The 27,097-nt window shown below is 41.8% G+C and overlaps 1 protein-coding gene across 10 annotated transcripts in view; it reads left to right on the top strand.

Annotated features, from left to right (window-relative positions):
* LOC138755773 (receptor-type tyrosine-protein phosphatase mu-like) overlaps positions 1–27,097 on the top strand; it is a 1,095,616-nt gene that overhangs the window by 681,026 nt on the left and 387,493 nt on the right. For all 10 annotated transcript variants that reach the window (XM_069922352.1, XM_069922354.1, XM_069922355.1 and 7 more), the window contains exons 10-11: positions 13,494–13,695; positions 22,091–22,193. In XM_069922352.1, the coding sequence (XP_069778453.1) occupies positions 13,494–13,695; positions 22,091–22,193 (305 nt within the window). The remainder of the gene's footprint in view (positions 1–13,493; positions 13,696–22,090; positions 22,194–27,097) is intronic.

The following is a 27,097-nucleotide window of genomic DNA, read 5'->3' on the forward strand; positions in this document are numbered from 1 at the left end:
TGGTAGATTTGAAATGCATCTGGCATACATCAACATGGCTCTTGCAATGACAGTTTATTGACTGCGGGCCAAATTCATCTCTCAGGGCTCCTTCCTGGACCTTTTCCACAAGGAGAATACATGCCTTTTAACACTTATAGTGCCCAAGGGAAATAATCAAAACTCTGCTGCTCGAGTTGAAGAGGTCAGAAGGCTAATCTCCAGTCAGGAGTCAGAATGAAGAAGATTTCAGATTTATTGTCAGAGTTCATACTTGAGATCACGTACAACTCTGAGATTCTTTTTCAGGTGGGCCAGGCAGAATTATCACTTATTGCTAGTGCAAAAAAAAACTGTACATAATGTCCACATATACATAAATAAAGAAATAGAAACAACTGGCTATGCAAGACAGAGAGGAAAAAATTCAATGAAGTGCAAAAGTAAGTCTGTAAATGAGACCCTGATTGAATTTATTGTTGAGGGGTCTGATGGTGGAGGGGTAGCAGCTGTTCCTGAACCTGGTGGTGCAAGTTTTGTGGCATCTATACCCCCTACATGATGGTAGCAGTGAGAACAGAGCATGTGTTGGGTGATGTGAATCCTAAATGATTACTGCTGCTGCTCTTCGACGGCAGCATACCCTGTAGATGTTTTTAATAGTGGATCTCCTGCACTTTGTCCAATACCTTTACACTTGGTGGGGGTATTGGTGTGCCCATACCAGACTGTGATGCAGCCAGTCAGCACACTTTCCACCAGACATCTGTAGAAATTTGCTAGAGTTTCCAATGTCATACCGAACCTTCGCATACTCATGAAGAAGTAGAGGCACTGATGTGCTTTCTTCACGATGCCATTTTGGGTCCAGGAAAGAACCTCTGACATAGTGACTCACAAGAACTTAAATTTGCTCATGCCCTCCTCCTCTGACCCCCTAATGGTCACTGGATCGTACATATCTAGTTTTCCCTTCCTGAAGTCAACAGTCAGCTCCCTGGTTTTAGGACATTAGCCTCTTTTAAACTACAGCACCTGGGTATCCCTCCTGGGACCCAGGTGCGATTACTGGGGAAAAGGTGCTGGAATCACCTTTTTTGATAGCAGGAGGATCTACCCATTAAATCGCCAACCCGACGATTTAAGGGGGAATTCTTCTCCCCCCACCCCCTGCAGTGATGTGTCACATACTGATCAGAAGCACTGCTGGATGTTTGGATGCTGGCTGCCCGGTGACTCATGCACACAAGCGCTGATGTCACCGGAATAAGCAGGTTGGCAATTTACATTTTCAAATTGCCTGTGGACACAACCTAGGCAAGTTTAACTGGGTTCCTTGACTACCTCTGAGGTAGGTCAAGGACCCGGTTGGATTCCGATGGGGTTGACCAGGTCAGACCCTTTCTAACTGCTATGTAACTGGGGTGGTAACCGGGCAAATTGCCTGGTCAACCCCATTTAACACGGCATTTTGAAAGGGCCTATTAATCTAATTAATCTTGCAGATTTTTAAATTGAGGGACAAACAAAGGATCTGATTAGAGTGTAAATGGGTCTGAGTGGAATTAAAATTACATATATGAGGTATTATTTTGAGGTGGTGAAGGGCTGTACATATGAACTAGAGGACACATCCAGGACTGTTGGAGAGAAACAGCTCACTCCACTTCCTTCTCCGCCTCCACAAACGCGCGATCTGGCAGATAACTCTGTTCCAGTGGGAAATCCCTCACTTTTTATGGGAGTACAAAATGACCTACTTCTGTTGTTGATGGTTGCGGAGAGCCATCTTGAATTGCAAAACAATGTCTTAGTTTTCTGATAAAAATGCCCTCACTGAATCTGAAAATCCAAGGAAGAGGGTGAAGCAGAACTAAAGCTGGGTGTTCTACTTGCAGTCGTACCTACCAATATTTCTTTACCAGAGACTGAGTTGGAATCTGCATAAATGAGCCATGAGATGGTCTCCAATCCAATATAAGAATAAATTACAGACTATCAGATATAATCTTTTCAGCCCTTTACATAAACTTGAAATGGGGAACCACTTATGGCAATGGGGGTGGTTTTTGAAGTGCTGTGGGTGGGCCTGTATCATTGCAGCCTCCTTCCCTTGCACCAACCCCGCCACTGCCCACCTGTACGATCCACCAATCAGTTTCTAGTTCATCTTTGGTGAATAGAAACGTAATAAGAGATCAGCTTCCTGTGATCTAACTCAACTGCAGTGATGAAGTGCAGTGGACACAATAGGCCTGGGACACATTTTCATTCCAATGTTTATAAATTCTTTCAGAACGTGTCGGCTGATGTGATGCCTGGATAGTGGGCAAAACTAACTACCTGTGACAATAAAATAAACTAATTTTAATTAAAATAAAATAACTGTGTGATTAATATTTGCCTTTTAAACTTCAGTGATTTTACACAATATCATTAAAATCACCAGTTTAATCAACTGATTTTTGTCTCTGAGATTGCTCTTTTATTATTATGGCTTGACAGTATCATCTAACAAAATAGGATCCACACAGTGAACAAAATTGCCTTGTTATCAGCAAGGGAATGAAACCTAGATTAGTACACATAGAAAATAGGACCAGGAGAAGGCCATTCAGCCCATTGAGTCTGTTGAATATGAGCATGCTTTCTGACACCTGTTCCTGCTTTCTCTCTATATCTCTTGATCCCTTTGGCCATAAAGGCCACAGGCAACTCCTTTATGAATATATCTAATGAAATGGTGTTAAACAAGAAAGATGGCAGATGCTGCAATACATGAATATCCTGGAGAAACCCAGCAGGTTACACAGCATCTACAGGAATTGAAGAGTAATTGAAATTTTTCTCTTGGGCCCTTCTTCAGGCAATACTGACTTCTTCAGTGGAAGAAAAGACGTGTCCACATTGTGGGCCAGAACCCTTCATCAAGTACTGGTGGCTCACAGATGCTGTCAACTGGGTTCGATCCTAACCTAGATGCTGTAAATGTTGACCATGTATGGAGGTTGTTCAAACAAAGATTCACGCTGTATCTGTGAGTGATTGGACTCGATAGCAAACCTGATGGATGGAAGATTACACTGCTACTTACCATGGCAGGATCTCAAGTACTAGAGGTTTTCAATGCATTTACTTTTGCCAAGGCAGTTGACCAGCACAAGTTCGACAAGATTACTGAGATGTTTGATGAACACCGTTCACCAAAGAAAAATGAATCGTCAAAGAGGTACTCATTTTGCTCACCCACGCAGCTTCAGGGAGAGGTGCTTTGATGCTTTTTTAACGGACAAAATTAAAAACAAGAACATGCAATTTTGGATCACTGTAAGATTCAATGGTCTGTGATCGAATTGTGTTCGGGATTATTTATTGATAAGAAAGTGAGAGAGAGGTTGCTGTGAGAGGCAGAGCTTACCTTAGCTGGAGCTGTAAAGATAAGCCACAGCAGTGAATTATTTGGTGAGAAAGTTCGGTGAGAGTGCAAAAGCCCGTGAAAATGAAGGCATAACCATAGCCACAGTGTGTGCCCACACACATAAACAAAACATTAGGCATAGAAAACAACAAAAAGATGGAGAGACATTCAAGTGCAGACGATGTGGCACTCAGCATGTATCAAAACACTGCCCAGCATATGGAAAAGTCTGCAATAAATACAGAGCATGATCACTATGCAAAGCAATGTTTCCAAAGGGAAACAAAACAGAAGTGAAAGTGTGCAGACTGTACACACTATTGAAGAAATTGCTCTCAGTGATACAGTCTTCCTGGGCATGGTAGTGCAGGAAGATTATGAACCAACAGACACTGAACAGCCAAGCATGAACAGAGTCGAGCAGGACAAGTGGACTATGTCATTGCATACAAATGGAACAAATATTCCTTTCAAGCTGGACACACGGTCAAAGGTCATTTTGATCTGTGACCTCAGGGTAATGAAAATAAAACCATACATCCATGAAAATCCTGTACAGCTCAAAGCCTACATTGGATAAAGTATCAACATGAAAGAACATGTAAACTCAAGTGAAAGTTAAAGATAAAGAGCACCACTTCAGGTTGGCAGTAGTCCCAGGTGGACATTAATCACTACTTGGTGGCAAAGCTTGTAAAAACAGAGCATGGTCAAATACTGACGAGAAATCAAAATGCAAGAGGCACTGCAGGAACAGACAAATGCAGAAGATCCAGCCTGCCCAGCAACAGAGGAAACACTACTGGTGCTAGACATTAGTGGACCAGCAGAGCCGACACAAGCACCCGTATTTATGTTTGTGTTGAACGTTAAATAAAATGAATAAAGTATTAGTGTGTCATGATGTTAGATTAAACATCTCAAAGAAAGGGGATGTAATGATAGAGCGCTAGTAATCCTCCGGATGACTAGAGGAAGTCAGAGACAAGTTGTTGCAGCTTCAGTTGGATTTAAGTTGGATGCCTGTACATGGTCATGAATGAGTTCTATAGCTAATAAAGTATAGTTGTTTTCAAATATCCCAAGTTTCTTTATCACAATAAAAGAAACATCACAGCTATGAGCCAACCAAATCCCCAGTTCTTGCAAACTTTACTCCTGAGGATAAAGAAAATCCAGGCCTCCAGCTGCCTAAACCTCCAGCCAGTCTTCACTTCCAGAAAGCTTTTTTTCATATTTTCAAATATAAATGTTTATCTTTTTAATATTTAGACATACAGCATGAATTCAGGCCCTTTTGGCCCATGAGCCAGTTCCGATCAATTACACCCAATTGACCACACAACCCCGATACATTTTGAATGGTGGGAGGAACCCCTCTCAGACACTGGGAGAGCTTGCAAACTCCTTACAGGCTGCAGGGGATCAAAACCCCATTCTTGGTGCTGTAACAGCAGGCGTTAACTACTACGCTAACTTTAACTTCAAAACACTGTTCAAACTATTGCCACAATTAAATGATTTATCAAAATATTGGAAGATTGAATAATAGTGAAAAAAACCCCATTTGAAAACAATTTAAATATATTTTTAGAGATACAGCGAGGTAACAGGTTCTTCCGACCCACGAACCCTTACCATCTAAATACTTCCATGTGACCAATTAAACTATTAACCCTGTATGTATTTGGATGAGGGAGGAAACTGGAGTACTCGGAGGAAACATATGCAGACATGGGAAGAAAGTCCAAATTCCTCAAAGACTGCGCCAGTTTTGAATTCGGGTCGTTGTCGCTGCAATAGCATTGCGCTAACCATGACACCAACTGTTGTGCCATCCACACCAATCGTCGGGCCCAATTTATATACTATTTAAGTTAACTCTGTCGATTAACAAAGAAGGGTGGAAGTGACCTGAAGCTTCTCCTTTTGACCTCTCAGTTGCTTTGCTTGTATTCTGCTGAGAAAATGGTGGTAACCTGCTCTCCTTATTGCTCGTGGGATCCAAGAGGCAAGTCGTTCAAAAGGGAGCAGTGATGATTTCCACAGTGTCGTATTGCATGGAAATAGGCCCTTCAGCCCACTGAGACCTCAATGACCATCAAACATCATGTACACTTATCTCTCTGTAATCTCATTGTTAGCCTCTCCACATTCCCATTGGCTCCTCTTATTTTAATTTAATTTATTTTATAATGAGTCTCTCTAACATATCTGTGTGTCTGCAGAATTTTGAGGCATATGAGAATAAACTCTTAGCAGGGGCAAATTAACCATTGGACTCCTGAACAGACTCATTCAGAGATTCCTTTACTGACTCACACTTGTTCATTATTCATTACCGCGCTTCTGTATTTGCACAGTCAGTTTGTTTACATTTCTTTCTTTTGTTCATACAGCATTTATTTCTTTGAGTATAGTTTACAATTACCATTAATTGGAAAAAGAATCTCAGGGTTGTATGTGATGTCATGTATGTACTCTGACAATAAATGTGAACTTTGAAATTATATTGGCCAATTAACCTACATCGCATTACTCCAGACCCAACAAAGATTTGTGTGCACCATTGTAACATTGCATTTTTTTGGAGCTGAGAATATTTAGTGATCAGAATTAGAATTTATTGTCATTACCAGGTTATGAAATTTGGTGTTTGCAACAGAATCAATAGTGCAAACATTTATCTTATGACATTACTATTTTAAAAAAAAATAAAAATAATGGTGCACAAAAAGTAAAGCAGTTGTCTTTGGTTCATTGATTATTCAGGATTCTGATGGCAGGTAGGAAGAAGCTGTGTTATAGGTGACGATAGGCGAACTGAAGGGGGTCCAGCAAACCATCTTTGCTTTGGTACGTGTTAATCCTGGCCATGACCAGCCTCTCAAAGCATTTCATCACAGTAGAAGTTAATGCTGCTGGGTGGTAGTCATTGAGGCAGCTCACACTACTCTTCTTGGGTACCGGGATGATTGATGCCCATTTGAAGCAGGTGGGAACCTCTGACTACAGCAATGAGTGGTTGAAAGTGTCCGTGAACACAGACAGGTTGGCGCAGATTTTCAGTACCCTCCCAGGTATGCTGTCATGGCCTGATGCTTTGTGCGGGTTCGCCCTCTTGAATGATGTTCTGAAGTTGCCCTCAGAGACAAATATCACAGGGTCCTCAGCCTTTTCAGGGATTTTCATAGGCACTGTTTGGTTCTTCTTTTCAAAGTGGGCTTAGAATCTGTTCAGCTCATCGGGTCGTGAAGCATTACAGCCATCTACACTGTTTGCCCTTTCTTTGTAGGCTGTAATGGCCTCCATTCCCTTCCATAGCGGGCATGTCTTTGTCTCTAGATTCCTCTGGAATTGTCACTTTGCTTCAGAGTTGGCCTTCTACAGATCATACCTGGACTTTTTGTAAAGATCCCAATCCCCGGCCTTAAACGCTTAAATGATCCTTCTACATTTATTTATTTTTTTCTCTTGTATGGTATTTTAATTTATCCCTTGTCTGTTGGTGTATGATGCATACCTGTGTAGCTGTAGCAAGCCAGAGTTAGTTTGCATGCACATTGTACTTTTGTATAGGACATAAACTCCTCCCCCCCCTCCCATTTCTTATTCACACCAACCGACTCATCTTCAGGACATGGGTGAAAGTACAGCACTGGGAGAACCTACAAACAACCTGTGAGCAGACTGCAGCACAGGTCAGGTTTAGACCGGAGTTACTGAAACTCTTACCAGCTGCACCATGGACGTGGCTGCCGTGTGTAGAATACCCCCATCTCTTGGGATAACTGCTGACATCAGAAGTTGAGCAAGCTGTAAATAGGATTTTACTTCAGTACATTTAGGGTCCTCCATCCTCTAGGTAAGGTACATCATCATTTGCCAAACTTTTGACATTTATTTGTTCAAATTTCTTGGGCAGCCAATAAAAAAAAATTGCTGATAGAGTCTACTTCGCAGTATTTATCTGGCTTGCACATTCTCATATGGTCTCTTGTCTGTTCTGTTCTTCTGATCATCTTGGTCCACTAAGAGTTGCAACTTTCCACATCACCACATATTGATGACCTAATTCTCCAGCCTGGGAATATATTTTATTCTACTCGGTCATGGGACAACACGAGTTCTTTAAATATCATGGAGCTACAGTCCAAAATACAAAAAAGGCAGAGAAGCTGCGCAACATAAATCGATTGCAGTAATTGTAAGTACTGCTAAACTAATCAGATAACACGTTGAACATGCCAATATCAGCATACTATTTTAATAATATGGTAGAACAGTTGCTCAAAGGGGACGATGGAGTGGCCTATAGGGATGAGGTTTAGCACCTGGCCTTGTGGTGTGCCAATAACAACTCGACACTCAACACTCAGAAGGCCAAGGAGACCATCGTGGACTTCAGGCATGCCAGAAGTCACACTCACATCCCCATGACATCAATGGAGTGGTGGTGGAGCATTTACCGAGCTTTAGATTTCTTGACATCCATCTCTCTGAAGATCTCATTTGGCCCTTGAGTTCTTCAATTCTAATTAAAAAGGCACAGCAGCGACTTTATTTTTTGAGGAGCATGAGAAAGACACACCGCTGTCCCAGGATACTGTTGGTTTTCCACAGATGGGCAATTGAGGGCCTGCTAACACGTGGCATTTCGGGGTGATATTGTACAAGATCACTCCAGCGGGTAGTGAAAACTGCCCAACAGATTATTGGAATCCAATAGCCTACCATCGAAAGCATATGTAGGGAATGATGTCTGGGCAGGGCGAGAAACATTATCAAAGATGCAACTCCCCGAACTATGGACTATTCACTCTTCTCCCATTGGGCAGATGCTACAGGAGCCTTTGATCACACACCAGTAGCCTCTAGAAGAGTTTTTTTTTATTGAGGCTGTGACTATGTTGAACACTGAATCACGGCGCTGAGTGGGACTGTACTTGTGTTGTAAAATCAGTACTTTTTAACAATTCATTGTGGAATAGTGTTGTTGGTTTTAACTGCAGGTTTTATTCTAATGTATACAGCACTATTTTTTAACTTCCAATCGATGCTGTTTGTATTTCATTGGTTTAGTTTACTGGTACGATGACAATAAAGTGAATCATCAACAACTGATTCAATTTAATTTTAATTTGTTGCATTTTGAATATTTTAGATTGGTGCTCTCTGGATATTGTTTGCACTTGGGGCTTTGATTTTAACCTGGAGGCTCGTTCTCTGAGTGACAGATCTGCTCGTTTACTTCTGAAGTGGAGATGTGCATCTTGGGAAATATAAGCTCACTGGATGTCCCAGAAAATTTAGTTGCATGTCAACTGTATGTTTTGAGTCTTTTTTTTTAATTGGGAGGGGTTTGGGGTTTTAGATTGGGTGGGAAACAGGCCGAGGGCTCTCAGATCAGAATCTGGGTGTCAATTGTTCTATTTCTTTTTGAGCGCACTCTACATTTAGTTTCTCTCACTTGTCCTGCACATCTTCCAACTTTAGAAAAATAAAACAGAAGGTTCTTAAAATGCATGAATGTTGACAGTCTGTGCTCGCTGGAAGTGAGCACCTTCAACGTTGTCGTTCAGCTCCTGGTGCCAGTTCCGTGAAGTTAATGGAACCAAATGAGCACAGACAATTACAATTAACGGCTAAAATTCACCCATGCATCACCAACCAAAGACAACTTGAAAGGTATAATGTTTAAAGGGAGCATTTAGAGTGCGGTGAGAGTGTAGAATGAGCTGCAGTGGTGGATGTGGGTTCAATTTTGACATTTCAAAAATTGAACAGGCCCGTGGATGGGAGAGGTATGGAGGGCTATGGTCCAGGTGCAGGTCAATGGGACTTGGCAGAATAATAGTTTGGTACGGGCTTGATGGGCTGAGGAGCCTGTTTCTGAGCTGTCATGTCTATGGTTCTAAGCTTCAATATGTGTTTTAATTGATTACAAATGACTGAAGTTTGGAGGTTGAGTAGAATGCATTGATGTTGCTTTATGTTCTCGTTAGGGCCAGCAGCCAAGAATGAATTTCTGAACAACCGGGCCAATAATGACTAGAACAACTCCAACATTTAGTGCTAAATCTGTAATTTGCAGCTGGCCAAGTGCATTTGGCTTTGGGGATAAAGAGGGAAAGAAACCAACCAGGATTTTTGTTGCTGATTTCCATTCAGTTTATCTCCTCAAGCAATGAATGCGTCTGCTGGGAAGGCATAATATTGTTCTGTCTCAGGTGCCACGCAAAACAAAATAGCTTGATGCTATCAAAATGAGGACTGTTCCAAGAGTAACATACAACCACAAATAGGGGTATTTAGAAAATAGAACATAGAACACTATAGCACAGAAAACAGGCCAATCGACCCTTCTAGTCTGTACTGAAACATCATTCCACTAGTCCCACTGACCTGCACCCATCAAGACCTCTCTGATCCTTGTATCTGTCCAATTTATTCATAAAACTTAAGAGTGAGCCCACATTTACCGTATCAGATGGCAGCTCATTCCACACTCCCACCAGTCTCTGAGTGAAGAAGTTCTCCCAATGTTCCCCCTAACCTTTCACCTTTTACCCTAATGCCATGTTCTCTTGCATTTATCTCTGCTAATCTAAGTGGAAAGAGCCTACTCGCATTTACCCCCCCCATAATTTTGTAAACCTCTATCAAGTCTCCCCTCATTCTTCTATGCTCCAAGGAATAAAGTTCTAACCTGTTTCATCTTTCCCTGTAACTCAACTCCTGAAGATGTGGCAACATGCTAATAAATCTTCTCAGCACTCTTTCAATCTTCCTGATGTTCTTCCTACAATTTGGAGACCAGACTTGCACTCCAAATTTGGCCTCATCAATGTCTTGTACAACCTCACCATAACATCCCAATTCTTGTACTCAATACTTTGATTTATGAAGGCCAAGATGCCAGAAGCTTTCTTTACAACACTGTCTACCTGTGACATGACTTTCAGGGAATTATGTATCTGTATTCCCAGATCCATTTGATCCTCCGCACTCCTCAGTGCCCTACCATTTACTGTGTATGTCCTACCTTGGATTGTCCTTCCAACATGAAACACCTCACGCTTGTCTGCATTAAACTCCATCTGCCATTTTCTGGCCCATTTTCCCAGTTAGTTCAGATCTCTTTACAAGCTTTGAAATCCTTCCTCGCTGTCCACAATGCCTGCAATCTTAGTGTCATCTGCAAACTTGCCACTTAACACATTGATACAGTCAACAAACAACAATGGTCCCAGCACTAATCCCTGAGGCACACCACTAATCACAGGCCTCCAGTTTAAGAAGCAATCATCCATTAACGCTTTCCATCGTCTCCCATTCAGCCAATTTTGAATCAAGTTTACAACCTCTCCATGGAGACCTAGTGTCTGAATCTTCTGAAATAACTTCCCATGTGGGACTTGTCAAAGACCTTACTAAAGTCCGTGTAGACAACATCCACAGCCTTTTCTTCTTCTACTTTCTTGGTAATCTGCTCAAAAAACTCCATAAGATTCATTAAACATGACCTACCATGCACAAAGCCATGTCGACTATCCTTAATCAGCATTTGGCTATCCAAATACTTGTAAATCTGATCTCTCAGAACACTCTTCAATAATTTACCTACTATTGATGTCAGGCTCACTGGCCTGTAACTTCCTGGATTATTTTGGAGCCTTTTTTAAAACAATGGAACAACATGAGCCACCCTCCAGTCCTCCGGCACCTCACATGTAACTAAGGACAACAGAACCCTGGAATATTGAGCTGCCAGTCCTGCCCCTCCTGCAACCAAGTTTCTCTAATAACAATAATGTTGTAATCCCACCTGCCAATCCATGCCCTAAGCTTGTCTGCCTTTCTAACAATACTATTTGCATTGAAATAAATGCACCTGAGAACATTTCTATCATGTAAAAACCTTTGATTTCTGTCTATACACGCAGTCCTGGCATAACCTTTATTATCCTTCTCCACCTGCTCTATCCCTCTGTTTCCCATCCCCCTGCCAATCTAGTTTAAACCCCCGCAGTAGCACAAGTAAACCTACCCGCAAGGATGTTAGCCCCCCTCCAGTTCACGTGCAAGCCATCCCTTCGGAACTGGTCCCACCTTCCCTGGAATAGACCCCAATTGACCAGAAACATGAAGCCTCACATATATTTGTAGGTCATGAAAACTTTCAGAAAGACACATTAACTCGAGATATACATCTACACCTTCAAATGCATCTCCTTAGTTGTACTCACTGACGATGATGTGAGATGCTCTTGTACCTAATCCTTCATGAGATTATGACCTACATGTAGGCAAACAGGCAATGGTATGAAATCGGTGATGTTAAACCACCATCTGTTATACATCTCCATCTTTTTAATCTTCAATCAAATTAAATTCACCTTCAGAATATGAAAAAAGATAATCTGCCAAATGTGAGACACTTTGCTCAAATGCTGCGTTCACTAACCGTTTTGCAAGTTCTGTTACATATTTGGAATAAAACTGGCTAGATAGTTTACAGATAGTTAGAAAAGAAATAATTAAATCCAATGAGCAAAGATTAAACTTGCCAGTACTTTTGAAAATGTGATTGAAAAGATCATTTATTGAAAGTGATTTTAAAATGTACAGTAAAACTCCTGGTAAAAATACAGAAATGCTGGAGGAACTGAGCTGGTCTTTTCAGGGTCCAAAAAAAGCAGAGATATATGGCTGACTTTTTGGACCTGAGTCCTTCTTCAGGGCAAAATGGTCATAGAGCATGAGAGCAGCAGAGAGTCCAGATGGGGAGCAGTGAGAGAGACTCTCACAGAACTCCCTTTGAAAAGAGGAGGAGAACCTCAGGGCAAGCAATGAATCAATTGAAGTGAGTGAAACACAAAAGTCTGCAGACACTATGATTGTAGTAAAAACACAGGAATGCTGGAGGAACTCAGCATCCAAAAGAGCACAGATAAATTGCCGACGTTTTGGGCCTGGAAACTCCCTGGAATCTGGATGCAAGCAAGTGGCAGCCTCAAGCAACCGACCAAACAGGCAAAGATGGTTCATAATTGGAATGCTTGCACTACGACGCTGCCGCAAAACACTGAATTTTGTGACTTGTTCATGACAATAAGTTCTGATTCTGAAAAAAAAATCTAGAAAAATACATTTTAAAAATTAAAATAAATAAGAATAAAATAATATGCAAGTTTAAAATGGTCACTAAATGTTATTGGAAGTAACTCAAAAACCTTTGGTGAAGATTGAAACAAATATTTAGCCAACGAAATGCTTTGCTTGTAGCATATGTTTGAATAATGTTGTGTAAAACAGAAATGGCATCACCCAGGATGAAGAATGCAGCAAAGTTTAAATGCTTTCAAAGAATGTAACTGAAATAAAGTAAAATGCTTTAAGGTTTATACATTCATGCAAGTAAAGTGTGTTCAGGGTCAGTATAGTATTTTTTTTCTTTTAAACTGTTTATTCTTAATGCAGATGCATTAGCTAAGCATTGTAAGATTGAGTCTCAAGCAACCGGAAAATACACTTATCCGGCATCTAGCGATCTCCCTAAGTGCTGGATATCAGGGGTTTTACATACCTTCCTTGGAAGTCTATGGCTGTTTGGATCTATATTAACTGTCTTTGTTACTGTAGATAAATGTATTTTCCTCAATAGGTGCAAGCTGTTCAAAATTATCACATTCTGATGGTTGGCTCATGACCTAGGGCCAAGGTGTCAAATCAGCTGTTTCACCATCTTGGTCAATGAAATTACCTCTGCTGGTCATTATTGTGTGTATATTCTGAGACTGGAAGAATTACAGCAAAGCACCAGGTGCAATTGGAATTTTACACTATTTCATCAAATAACTGAGGATTTAAGGGGGAATCTGAACCTATTTTGTCTACTTGGAAAATAGGTCTGCATATGAATTCGGGTTAATGCCTTGCCAACATTCTGCAAATTTGATTGTTGGTTCAGGGAAACTGTAATATCAGAATCCTGACAGAGCATACATCAAGAGGGTTTACTGGATAATGCTACAATCTCTTCTCATCTCCACAGCTCTTTTGACATTTCTCTCTCTTATCACTCTCCAAACAGGTCTCCTACAATGCCATCAGTTCTTTTGAGCCTGAGATTGACCTATCAAACCAAAGTGGTCGAGTGTTCAAGTTGGGAAATGAGACCCACCACTTGTTTGTTGGCTTGCACCCAGGAACAACGTATTCATTTACCCTCCGGGCCAGCACTGTCAAAGGCTATGGGGTCCCCATCACGAAGTTGTTCACAACAAAGATATCAGGTATGGGCATCTCTGCATATTCCCAGAGCAGGTTTTCTGCTCATCTGTCTCTGTATACTCTTTTGGGAAGAAAGAAAAATGCTTAAAGTTATTCCTTACATCTTTCAGAAGATATATAAAGCAAAATAATGCAGGCACATCAATGCAAAATAGTAACTCTATTTCTCCTGCCACAGCTACAGGTTGAATTGTTGCGCATTTGCCTTATTTTCTGTTGATTAACAGAAAATGGACAGAATAAAGCAAGCCACAGACTTGTATATTGAAAATTTCCTATTTGATTCTACATAGGGATGTAAAACCAGTTGCTTGAGGGTGTTTGGTTGGATAATAAATGTCCTATTCAATTTTGCTTTGCTTTGGATAGAGTGGGTAAAAAGCACAAATGGGCCATTGCACTTCATACATGTCATTTTACATGTTAAGTTCTTCTCAGGGTCATTGAGTTATCATTCAGAATAAATCAAGTAGAATAAGAACATAAGAAATAGGAACAAGAGTCGGCCATCCAGCCCATCGAGCCTGCCCTGCCATTTAATGAGATCATGGCTGATCTGATGATAGGCTCATCTCCACCAACTTGCCATTTCCCCATATCCCTTAATTTTCCCATATCCCTTAATTTTCCCTACTGTGTAAAAACTATTAAACCTTGTCTTAAATATATGTACTGACGTAGCTTCCACTGCTTTGATGGGCAGTGAATTCCATAGATTCACCACCCTCTGGGAAAAGCAGTCCACAACCCAGAGGCATGAACGGTGAATTCTCCAATGTCGTGATCTGTTTCTCCCCTTCCCCTCCCCCCCGACCAACATCATTCCCTCTCTCTCCTTCTCATCCTCCTAGATCTTCTCACACACACCATTCTTTCAAACAATCCAGCCCCCCCCCCCCCACCGCCATAGATCTCTGTCGCGCTATTCTTTTCCTCATCTTTTCCACCATCCACACTTCCATCCCCTTTCCCACTGTCTGGCCATTGTCACTCCTTTATACAGTTCCACCAATTTCCTTCCTTCAGCAACTGTCTCTCCCTTAGATTGTTCCTTCCCCCCCCCCTCCATCTGCTCTTTATTTCCCCCTTGGTCTGCTTCCACCTCAACTCCATCCCTCCTTCTCGCCTTCTTGGGTCCATCTGTCCGTCACCCTTCAATCTATCAGTCCACCTATTAACTGCTGACCCCTCCCTTTCTCCTCTCTAATATTTCCTGGTTTCCCTCTCCTTTCCCTGTTCTGAAGTAGGGTCTTCGCCCAGAATATCAACTATTCATTTCTCTCTATGGATGTTGCCCTGACTCATTGAGTCTCTCCAACAGTTAATTTATTGCTCTCTGTGAAATCAGTTTTAAATGAGCAGGATGTTTCATTTTAAATATCCGGATACGATACCTATTCCAATGCCATCAATATGGCAATCTTACAATTGACGTCAATGTACAGATCATCCAAACGCATTTTGCAGGAACCTTTGAATCAGGAGGGATTATGAAAGTTTTGAACAATTGGGTGTCTTTGTGAATCCACAGAAAAAATCCATGCCTTTACTGGGCAAACAAAGGAAAACAAATTTTATGAATTTTGCATACATGACAATAAAGAAATAGACCTGCCTATCATGAAGTATGAACTAAAACACCCCTGATTCCAGGAACCCAAATTCTGAGTCAACTGAAGTTGAATTCAAAGTCTGTTGAATTCTGGTAGACTTTGGGGAGCTTTATTCTTCAGCATTCTTGCTTTCATTTATTCAACAGCAGATTAAGAACTTGTAATGGTTTTGCCTTTGGAAAAAACAGAATATAAACACTTTCGAGAGTGAATCTCCAATCGCAGAAGTGGCCTGATGGGGTTTGAATTTATGTTCCATCAGATTACGTCCAGATTGCAATTCTAGTTATAATATCCATTACAGTCCCAGAGCCTGATTTATCTGCAGCATATTTTCTCCTCAATCTTTGTGCGATATTTTACATTTATCAGTTTTACGGTTGATTGACCATATGTCTGGGCAATTACATAACCAATTTAAACCCTGTTGGAAATAGTTTAGTTCATCTCTGTCTTTATTAGTCTCTACTTTTTCTCTTGTCAACAAATATGACAACCTCACAATTGGCTTCAACATACAGGTCACCCATGCAGGTTTTACAGGAACCTTAGCTTCAGAAGAGAGGGGAAATCAATTCAGCATTTCTTTTTATAATCGCTTCGAGCATCTCCTGCTATGAAAATGCATTCAGGCGAGATTGTATTTGGAAGAGGATCAAACCTGTCTACTAAACACCTGTTGCAAATAGGGTGACCATTCCAAAGGAGGACATGGCCAGAGGTGAGTGTATATATGGTAATATACGGTAACCTTATGACCATGTCCTTCTTTGGAAAGGTCACCCCAGGTGAAATACTCTGCTCACTTATTGTTTGTACATAATGACAAAAAGAGGCCACATTGACAAAGTAGACATAAATATGACATATTTCCTCTAACACAGCTCAAGAGGTCATGTTAAGTAGATACCAGAATATAAAAGGAGGGGGGAGAGGAGGGAGGATGGAAGGGGAATGGCCTACTGAGTTTCTTCCAGCACTTTTGTGTATGGCATGAGACTGCAGCATCTGCAGATTTTCTTGTTTAACCTCAAGAGGAAGGTGATTGAAATGCTGGACTTTATTGCAAGAGGGATGGAGTGTAATTGGGTGGAATTCCTGCTAAGCCTGTACATTGCTTTACTGAGGCAGGTCCTTTAGGCCAGCTCTTCCCTGCTGAGTAAGTTGCTGATGTGAACTAGTGAGACAAGAAAATCTGCAGACATGAGGTTCGAGTTATGATGCACTGTCGTGACAGTGAGCAGACACAAGATTCAAAGACTGAACAACAGGCTTTATTCAGCTTAAAGTCTCTGCTGTGGCTAGCTGTGCCTTGCTCTCGAGTGACTGACCTCGAGAGGGGCCGGATGTGGCTTATATCCCGGGTGGCTGATTGGCTGCCGATCGGATGGGGTCTGGTCCATTCAGGTCGACTGATTGACAGCCGGCCAGGTGTTGTCTGTCCTCCAGTGATCCTCCTGCAGGTACAGTGGTCGCCCCCTGCAGTCGGCTAGTGGTGTATCACCACACGAGTGCAAGACACGAATGGGCTAGAGAGACTCAGCAAGTCGCACAACATCCAGAGGAAGCAAATGATAACCAACATTTCAGGCCTGGGACCTTTCTCAAGGTATGAGCAAAAATGTGCAGGTGCCTGAATAAAAAGGTGGAGGGAACAGAGGGGAGGAGAGGAAAGGAGGGAGGAAAGACCAGGGGAGGAACACCAGTTAACGGGTAAGAGGTAATCAGTGAATGCCAGGTGAGGCGAAAGAAGAAAAAAAAATGCTGAAAAGTGATCGCGGGAGGAGTTAGCTCTCTGACAGGTGAGGGAAGTGAAAGGGCAGGGAGCTGCGATGGAGGGATAGGGAAAGAGAGAGTCTTAGGGAATGGGTTTAATGAAAACTAGAGACGTTCATATTAATTGCATCTGGTTGGAAAGGGTCCTCATGGAATATAAGGTCTTTCTTCAAATTGGTGGGCGGTCTCAGTTTGGCAGGGCATGAGGTCATGAATAGACATGTTGTGGGAATGGTGTGTTGAATTGAAATGGCTGATCACTAGGAGGTCCTTGTTATGGCAGTGGACAGAGCAAAATGGTCTCCCAGACTGCATCCAGTCTCACCGATGTAGAGGAGGCCTTTTCAAGAGCACTGAATGTAGTAAATAACCCTGCAGATTCACAAGTGAAGTTTTATCACTTCCTCTGGCAGCTTGTTCTATATATCAAACCGACCTCTTTGTGAAAAAGTTCAGGCCTCTTATAAATATTTTCTCTCTCACCTTAAATCTATACCCCCTTGCCCTTCCCTGATGAAAGGAATTATGATTCTACTCCTCCTCCATAGCCCTCATTATTTTATATAGCTGGAGCAATGCATACTTTTAGGACAGATATTGTTATATCAAATGAAGGGAGGATAGTTTAAGGAAGTCATCAGAGGTAAGTTTTTTTTATATTGTTACGAGCCCAGAGGACTCCAAAACACAGCAGCAATAGATATTCACTAAGACAAATGGTTACTTAAACAAAAGTTGCTTTTAATTACCTTTATACATGAAAATAGAATCACACTTTAACTTATCACTATTAACTAAACTAACTTGACCCCCTTCTAATTCTAAGTGCACGTGTATGTAATGTGTGTGTAAGTTCAGAAAAGTTCTTTGATTCACAGTCCAATCTCACTTCTCATTCCTCCAAGTTTACTGGTTGCAGGCAATTCTTATACTGTGCACAGAATTTAACATTTAAGAAGTTCACCAGGCTTTGGTGCTTGAAAGGTAAATGGTTACTGCTCAGGAAGATTCTTGTCAGTTTTTAGAGAGAGATTTGTTGTTCGCTGAACACCCACAACTGATTCCTTTTAATCAGCCACTTCAGTGTCTTGCCAAAGAAACTTGCCCCATCAGGGTTCTCCAGATGATAACCTCTTTCATTCAGGTCACCACAGAGTTCCTTTTTGTTTCCCTTATTTCAAGTGAAACATTAGACAGCCAGTCCTCTCCTCTTGTATGAACCACAATGGTTTTGACCAGGCTGAAGTAAGCACTCACAACTCATCTTCAAAATGGGGGTTTTCCACAAGCTTGCCAGCTTGTCAGGTTCCATTCCCAGATGTTGCTGCTGGCTGTATCACTGTAAAGCTGATCTCTCTCAGAGAAAAGCCTGTTTTACTCCCTCTCTGCTTGCAAAAACCACATGACCCTCTTAGAACAGCAAGCAGCACTCCCAGACAGCCTGCAGCTCCGAACCTATCCTCCAAGTTCTTTCATGTGTTGCTTTTCAAAACATCAATCCATTAGTGAAGTCTCTAGGGCACTTCCAAAAGTTTTTGCAAAGGCATGTAGAGCCAACCTGTCTGGCTTGAACAGAGCTCCAGTATTTTAAATGAGATCTGTTCTGAAATGTTTGTATGTGACCTACACTAACAAACCTGCCCTAATTTATCTCTCAAAATCATATTTATATACAATATAAAACCAACATAATCTTGTCACAATATACAGAGAGTTTTGGGTACCTAGAAGGTCTTGCCAGGGGCGGTGGTGAAGGTGGAAACATTAGGGCCAAAGAAGACAAGCACTTGACATCCTATGCCACTGGTGTTCTGTAGTTAGTAAGGGATTACTTAAGGTGATATGTGAGTGGGGAAAATAAAATTTGAGAACCACTGTCCTCGATCATGTTTTAATCTTAGATAACCTTCTTAACTGTTCAATATGCAACTAATTTTGATGTCCTCCCCAAATTGTTTGACATGCTGACTACATTTGTCATCCAACTCACTTAAATGATGACGAAGAACCATGGATCCTGCAATAACCGCTGGGGCACACCACTGGTCACTGGCCTTTATCCTGAGAAACAATGCTCCACCACTACCCTCTGCCTCCAAGCATCTTTAGACCAGAAGATATTGGAGCAGAAGTAGGCCAGTCAGCCCGTTGAGTCCACTCTGCCATTCCACCATGAGATGATCCCTTCTCCCACCCACTTCCTTCTCCTCATAACGTTTGATACCCTGACTGTATCCAGTTGGCCAGCTCACACTGGATTCCATGTCGTCTGACCTTCCACACCGGCCTATCTTGTGGATCCTTGTCAATGGTCTTGCTGTAGTCTATATGTCTATGGCACTGCCCTCATCAATCATCTTGGTCACCTTTTCAGAAAACTCAATCAACCCTGTGAACCATGACTTCACACACACAAAATGATGCTGACAATCCCTAATCAGTCCTTGCCTTACCATATATCCATACTGTAGATCCTACTCTCAGAATCCCCTCCAGAAACTTACCCATGGCTGACATTAAGCTCACTGGCCTGTGTTTCCGTGTCTTATCCTTATTCCCTCCAGCCTTTATTTAAACAAAAGCATAACATCCCCTGTGGTCAACAATGATGTGAAGAGTTCTGCCAGAGCTTTCCAATTCCCCCTGCCCCACACCCCACCCCACCCCCCCCCCCCCCCCCCCCGCTTCCCATAGTATCCTTGGGTGCACTGGATCAAGAGCAGGCACATGATGTTACAAGACATTGATGAAATTGCACTTGGAGCATTGCGTGCAATCCTGGTTGCTTTGATGTAGGAAGGATATCACTAAATTGGAAAGGGTGCAGAGAAGATTCATGAGGATGTTACCAGGACTGGAGAGATGAATTACAGGAAGAGGAGACTAGGCTTTTTCACCAGAATATAGCAGGCTGAGGAGTCACCTCTCATCAGTGAGCAGTCAAAATCTCATCCCCAGTTGAGTCTGAAACAAGAGTGCCAAGGTTTAAGGTGAGGGAGTAAGATTTAAAAGTGACACAAGTGTCAACATGTTCTCATAGAGGATTGTCTAAGGAGTGTCATAGCAGTGCGTACAATTACAACAACAAAAAGATAGTGGCACTGCCGGGGCTACTATATCAGCAGTGCTGCAGCTGATGCGGACCTGCAGAGAGCATGGAGGGAAGTCTTAGTGTTCTCTTGCGGGTGCCAAATGCCCAGTTCAACTGCCATCAGCTTTAAACGATCTGTTAATAGAGCTGATGGTGGTTTATTTTAAAATCTGACGACTGTGGGGTCTGGCCCAAGATGGCAGCGGCCTATGAACGGCAGTGGCCACGAGGGGTTGCAGACTCCATGGAAGAGGAGGACTGGCACAGGGCACCAGAAAATGGGGAGAGCACTCCCCATTTGAGGAGAAGAGGAGGAGACAACCCTATGGAATGCAGCAAACCGAAAAGGGGCTCTGCAGCTGAAGAACACGCAGGCGATGGGGTGTTGGTGAGTTGAGGCGAGGTACCCACGTAGGATCTGCTGGGAATTCATAGGACTTCACACCACTGGAGACTGGCTTGAGTCTGGCTGAAGGGTTACCAGGTATCAAAACCGAGATGTGAGAGGGCACTGGAGGCTTCCTGATTGTGTCAAACGTGTGCATCTAGAGCTTGGATTGCTAATCACATCAAGTTTATTGTCATCTGACTGTTCAAGTACAACCCAACGAAACAGTGTTCTCTGGTCCTCGGTGCAAAACATGCAGACACACATCCAGACATAACACACATACAGACAGACAAGTATTTTATCTATACGAATAAATATCTCTTTGTACATATGTGAGTCTTGGATGGTTAGTGTGAGCAGTTCCTTTGGTTGTTCAACATTCTCACTGCCCTTTGGAAGAATCTGTTCCTCAGCCTGGCTCTGATGTCCTTGAATCTCTTTGACGAGGGGAGTTGCTGAAAAATGTGTGCAGGGTGGAAGGAGCCTCATTGATTTTGTACACCATCATCAGACAACAATCCCGGTAGATCACGCCTCGTGCATTCCTTTCTGCCACTCTTAGGGTCCTGTGGATTGACCTCTGATGCATTTCTCTGCAGCAACCATACCACACTGTGGTGCAGCTGGCCAGGACACTTTCGATAGAACTCTGATGGAAGGATGATATAATAGTAGCCGCTTCAGTCTTCTCAGGAAGTGCAGTCGCTTTTGCACCTTCCTGACAAGTGAGGAGATGTGTGTCCATGACAGGTCTTTAGTTATGTGAACTCCAAGGAACTTGGTGCTCTCCACTCTCTGCGCTACAGAGTTGTTGACATGTAGTGGAGGGTGGTCGTTCCCGAAGTCCTAATGGTTCGGACTGAAGTCTGTGTGGCTGCGGAGGCAGTGGAAGCGCTGGAGGCATATCCACAGACATTCAGTAACTCTGGGCGGCCTCTCCTTTGATTCTCTTTCTCTGGTTGTAAGGTCATTTTTGCTGATAACGAATCTTTATCTGCCTTACTGTAGACTAAAGGAAATTTTGTGTAACATCACATTTTCTGATTTATTATAGGACTATGAAATAATCTTGAATCTTGAATTTCAGAGGTTTGGATGGGTACATGGAGACTATAGGCCAAGCAAAGGCAAATGGGACGAGCTCACAGGGGCAGCTTTGTCAGTATGGATGAGCTGGGCAGAAGGGCCTGTTCCCCCTTGCTGCACAACTCTGCCTATACAACATGTACATGAAAGAGCAAGAGTGAGGAGAGCAGCCAAAGTTCATGATGCTCCATCTTTCAGTTTATACATTACAGCTTTCAGTTATTTTCTCCTCGGGTATTTGTCTTCTAGTGCTTGCAATAACGTTGCCTTCACTATCAGAATAGTCCCAATCGTCAAGTTATTGAATACAAATTTGCATTTTGCCCTGTTGTGATTTTATCATCTGCTCTTAGAAATGATGATGAACTGCTTTCAAACTCTCTATTGGAAAAACTTTCATAATGAAAAACATTGACAATCTATGTGTTTTACTGTTCCAGCGCCATCCATGCCTGCATACGATTTTGACGCGCCGTTGAACCAGACCGACAGCACTGTGACTGTTTTGCTGAAGCCTGCCCAGAGCAGAGGTGCACCTGTCAGGTAGATGACATCACTTGCTTTTATATGCTATTAAGTTGGGAAGAAAGCTCCATGGAACCATTAGTTTTATTTCTTGTCTTCCTTCATGAAAGTGGAAGAAAAGGAGCAGAGATTTTGTCAAAATGTTTTTATCTTAATCCAAAACAGTCAATCCAGTAGCTCGGAATCATCAGGTTTCCTCAATTTGAGGATGATCTCTGCAATTGATGGATCCTGAATTCCATTCAATATTTCCATGTGGGAGACCTGCTGAGTATGGTTTGTGTATTGATGCTTTCATGAATCAAAGTATTGAGGATATGAGTTGGGATGTTATGGTAAAGTTGTACAAGACACTGGTGAGGCCAATTTTGGAGTATTGTGTACGGTTTTGGTCACCTAACTACAGGAAAGATATCAATAAGATTGAAAGCAGTTTGACTAGGATGTGGCCAGGACGTGAGAAACTGAGATACAAGGAAAGGTTAAACTTTATTCCCGGGGGCATAGAAGAATGAGGGGAGATTTGATACAAAATTACAAGGCGTAGTGGACTTTTTTTCCACTAAGGTCAGATACAATTCAGGGGGCAAGGGTTAAGATTGAACTGGGAAAAGTTTAAAGGGAACATTGGGGAGAACTTCCTCACACAGAGTGTGGAACAAGCTGTCAACTGAATGATAACTGTGGGCTCAATTTATCATTTAAGAAATATTTGGACAGATGCATGAATGGGAGAGATATGGACGGCGCAGGTCAGTGAGACTAGGCAGAATACAGATTAGAAGGGACAAAGGGGCCCATTTTTGAGCTGTAGTATTCTATAGTTCTAAAGACCTTCTGAATGGATCTTGTTACAGGCCCAGAGGACCCCAAAATCCAGCAGCAATGGAAATTCACCAAGACAAATGGTTACTTAAACAAAAATTGTTTTTAATTTTCTTTAAACATAAAAACAGGATCAAATTTTACCTCACTTGGCCCCCTTCTAATTCTAAGCGCACATGTATGTAATGTATGTATAAGTTCAGAAAAGTTCTTTGATTCACAGTCCAATCTCACTTCTCACACCTCTAAGTTCAGCAGTATTGCGGAATTCATACTGTGCACAGAATTTAACATTTATGAATTTTCACCAAGCTCTGGTGCTTAAAGGTAAATGATTACTGTTCTTGTTGGTTTTAGTGAGAAATTTGTTGCTCATTGGACACGCACAAACTGATTCCATCCAATCAGCCACTTCAGTGTCTTGCCGAAGAAGCTTGCATCATGGGTTTTCCAAATGATAACCTCTTCTTCCAGGTCACCACAGAGTTCCTCTTGTTTCCCTTATGTCATTAGAAAGACTCTAGCCAGCCATTTCCTCTTATATGGACCACAAGGCTTTTCAACAGGCTAAACTCAGAACTCATAACCCATCTTCAAGATGGGGTGTAAACAAGCTTATTGTTGCAGCCTTCAAAAGCCACTGCAGAAATCAGTTCTCTCTCTCTCTCTCTCTCTCTCTCTCTCTTTGCTTGCAAAACCACATGACCCCTTCCTGCAGGGATAACCCAATCCTTGAAAGATCCTCACCAGCATCTGTGCCCTTTTAAGTTCCCTCCCAAAGCAGTTTTTACTGTCCATGCAAAGGAACGGTGCCTGGACTGTCTGGCCCGAGCAAAGCTCTTGCATTCCAAATGAGATGCGTTTTGCAAAATGTTTGTGTGTTGTGACCTACCCCACAATCCATCTCTCCCCAAAACACCCCCATATATATAAAATACAGTATAACCTGTCACAATCTGACTGCATCACCCACCTTATAGTTTGACAATCTTTAATACAACCCATGATTGGAGTGTCCCAAAACCTAAAAAAATATCATTTTGAACTAGTAATTGGCTTGAGGTATGTTCTATATTCAAGCCTTGGTCAAAATGATGCATGTTGATATCTTACAATGAAGTGCATTGTTAGTTATACTGGTCCTGAGTAGTTTCTGCTATTTGCTTGCTATTCAATGAGAGCATTCACTTTGTTTTGCTACTTGTCTGATAAACGACTGGCTAACTGTCTTTAAATGACTCCAGTGCAAAGTACCTGGAGATCGAAACAAATTACTTTTCAATGGATGATACTTGAAATTATACTGCAAGATTAATGAAATGATTGGGCACCCAGGCGTATTAATACAGACTGAAGCAATGGGCCTGTCACCTACATAGGGATTCCACTCCACTTCTGCAAGCTATCTCTCCACTGTTTTTGACAGAATAGCAATGGGAATTAAATCAGACAAATGGTGCAATATTTGCTGGTTAAACAGAAATAGGGATAATAATTGGAGGAGCTGCTAAGGGTGAGCAAGAATAGAATGGTTAAAGGCAGATTCTATTCAACTAAAACAGATTGGATTTTTGATGAAGTAAGTGATATCTTGCAGAAATAAGTAAATATCTTCCACATGAATTTTAATGCCAAAATCAGTTATCTGTATTTACTGCATGTAATAGTAGTGGAAACAAAACCAATAAAAGCCTTCAAAAACATTTGAGAGAATGAGAGGATAAAAACTTGGGGTCAGGACTAGACCCATTGCTTTACTTGATATCCATCAGTGGCTTAAATAGCAACATTTCATGTGTGCAGATAAGACAAAACTTAGGAATGTGTTTAAAAGTGTAGAATAGAGTGGAAGGGAAACCAATACATCTGATGGATCACACTGAGAACTGACACATGAAATGAAAACAGAAAATACATAGTTTACTTAGCAAACCAGGCAGCATCTGTGGAGAGCAATAAACAGTCCATACCTTTCAGGATGGCCAGTTGAAAGTTAGCATGTGCAGTGTGAAGTGATGTTCCCTGGCAGAAAGAATAAGGAGAGAGAGTCCAGATAAAATTTAAAAAGTTCTGAAAGGTTGCAAGGAACCGATGTTATAGATGTGCATTTACCCTTGAAAGTGGCCGGGCATACTGAGAGAGTGGTTAATGAAGCTTCATAGAGGCTTAAAACAGAAGAGGTTTTGCTGAATCTTTAGAAAACACTGGATTAGAGCCAAATGTGGAGGATTGGATTCAATCCTACTCACGTAATATGACGAGATGATTCAGAAAAGTTGTCTGGCTTCATGTTTTGCACCAAGAACCAGAGAACGCTGTTTTTTTTGGGTTGTACTTGTGCAATCAGGTGACAATAAACTTGACTTGAAAAGATTTATTCATATGGCTCTATGGATAAAGGCTTTCAACTGTAAGTAAGACTTGAGATGCTGGGGCTGTTCTACAAGATGAGGATTGTTTAGTGTAGCTAGCAGCTCTTCCCTTTAACTAATGGGTTAAAGGCCAGAGGACAAAGATTTTAAATTTTGGGCAAAAGATACAAGGGTAATATGAGGGTAGAGGTTAGTGCCAAAAACAGTTATCATCTGGAATTCACCCCATGTAAGAGTAGCAGAAACAGAACCAATCAAAGACTTCAAAAGGATTTGAGAGAAAGAGAGGAAAGAGTTAGTGTAGTGGTTAGTGCAACACTGTTACGGCATCAGCGATCAGGACCAGGGTTCGAATACCGCACAGTCTGTAATGAGTTTGAATGTTGTCCCCATGTCTGCGTGGGATTACTCCAGGGGCTCCAGTTTCGACGCACCCTTCAAAGTTTACCAGGGGTTGTAGGTCAGTTGGATGTAGTTGGGCAGCAAGGGCTCGTGGGCCAAAAGAGCCCATTACCCGGCTGACTGTCTAAATCTAAATTAAAAATTTAAGATCTTGAGAAAAATTCATCTGCAAGGTTGAGTTAAAAGAGCACGCAAGGGACTAATGGGATTGTTCCACTCAGACCATGTGCAGATTTGATATGTGGGGTAGACTCCTGTGCATTAAAAAAAATGATTCCACCATAAACTGGAGCTGTTACTCGAGTCAGAATTGTGCTTCCCAAAGTTTTAACTCTTGCTAGAATATGGTTAACATCAGTCAGTGGAATGTGTCCTCATGGGAAGAGGGTAGATAGATACTGGGAGTAAATGCAGGTAAAAAGAATTCTTTGAATATCAGTAACTGGATAAGTTCAGGCACTTGAAATTTCAGATAAGATTCACAGGAAAGTTATTGGACCTGGAGGGCTTGAATTATAATGAGTGGATGGAGTGGGACTTTTCTGAGGAAACATGGAGACTGCAGATCACACATGTCAAACTCAGGCCCGCGGGCCAAATTTGGCCCATGATATAATTATATTTGGCCCGCAAGATCATATCAAATATGCATTAGAGCTGGCCCGCTGGTCGCCGCGCCAGTATAGCGCATGCACACCTAATACTACAAATCCCAGAATGCTTTGCAAATGTGTTGGCGCTGGCCCGTCAGCCCACTAATCGCCCCCACCTCCTCTCTTTACTTTCATTAACATCTGCGACCTGTCGCCTAACTCACACGTAATAAACCCCTTACAAAAAATGGCCAAACAAAAGACAGAAAACAGGACCTTTCAAGACAGCTGGGAGGCAAACTATATGTTCATCATTTTAAAAGACAAACCTGTTTGTCTTGTGTGTGGAGCCAGCGTGTCTGTAGTTAAAGAATATAACATACGACGACACTATGAAATGAAACACCAGGACAGGTATAAGGATCTGAACGAGAAGCAAAAGCTCCAGAAGGTGGAGGAGATGAAAAGAAGTCTGGTTTTACAGCAAACTTTATTTTATATTTTATTTCTCATTTGTTAATGCTTCTTCTGGAAAGAGTTTAACCAAAACTATTATTAAACATTTATTTTAATAAGAAAAAGTTTAACATTACATATGTTGAAAGAAGAGAAAACATGCAGATGTCGTTGAAAATTTTCAATAAATATTTAGTTTGGCCCAGGACTTAGTACATGTTTTTAATTTTTGCCCTCTGTGAATTTGAGTTTGACACCCCTGACTTAGATTGAT

The sequence above is a fragment of the Narcine bancroftii genome, chromosome 2 (genome assembly GCF_036971445.1).
Source record: "Narcine bancroftii isolate sNarBan1 chromosome 2, sNarBan1.hap1, whole genome shotgun sequence".
NCBI lineage: Eukaryota > Metazoa > Chordata > Chondrichthyes > Torpediniformes > Narcinidae > Narcine > Narcine bancroftii.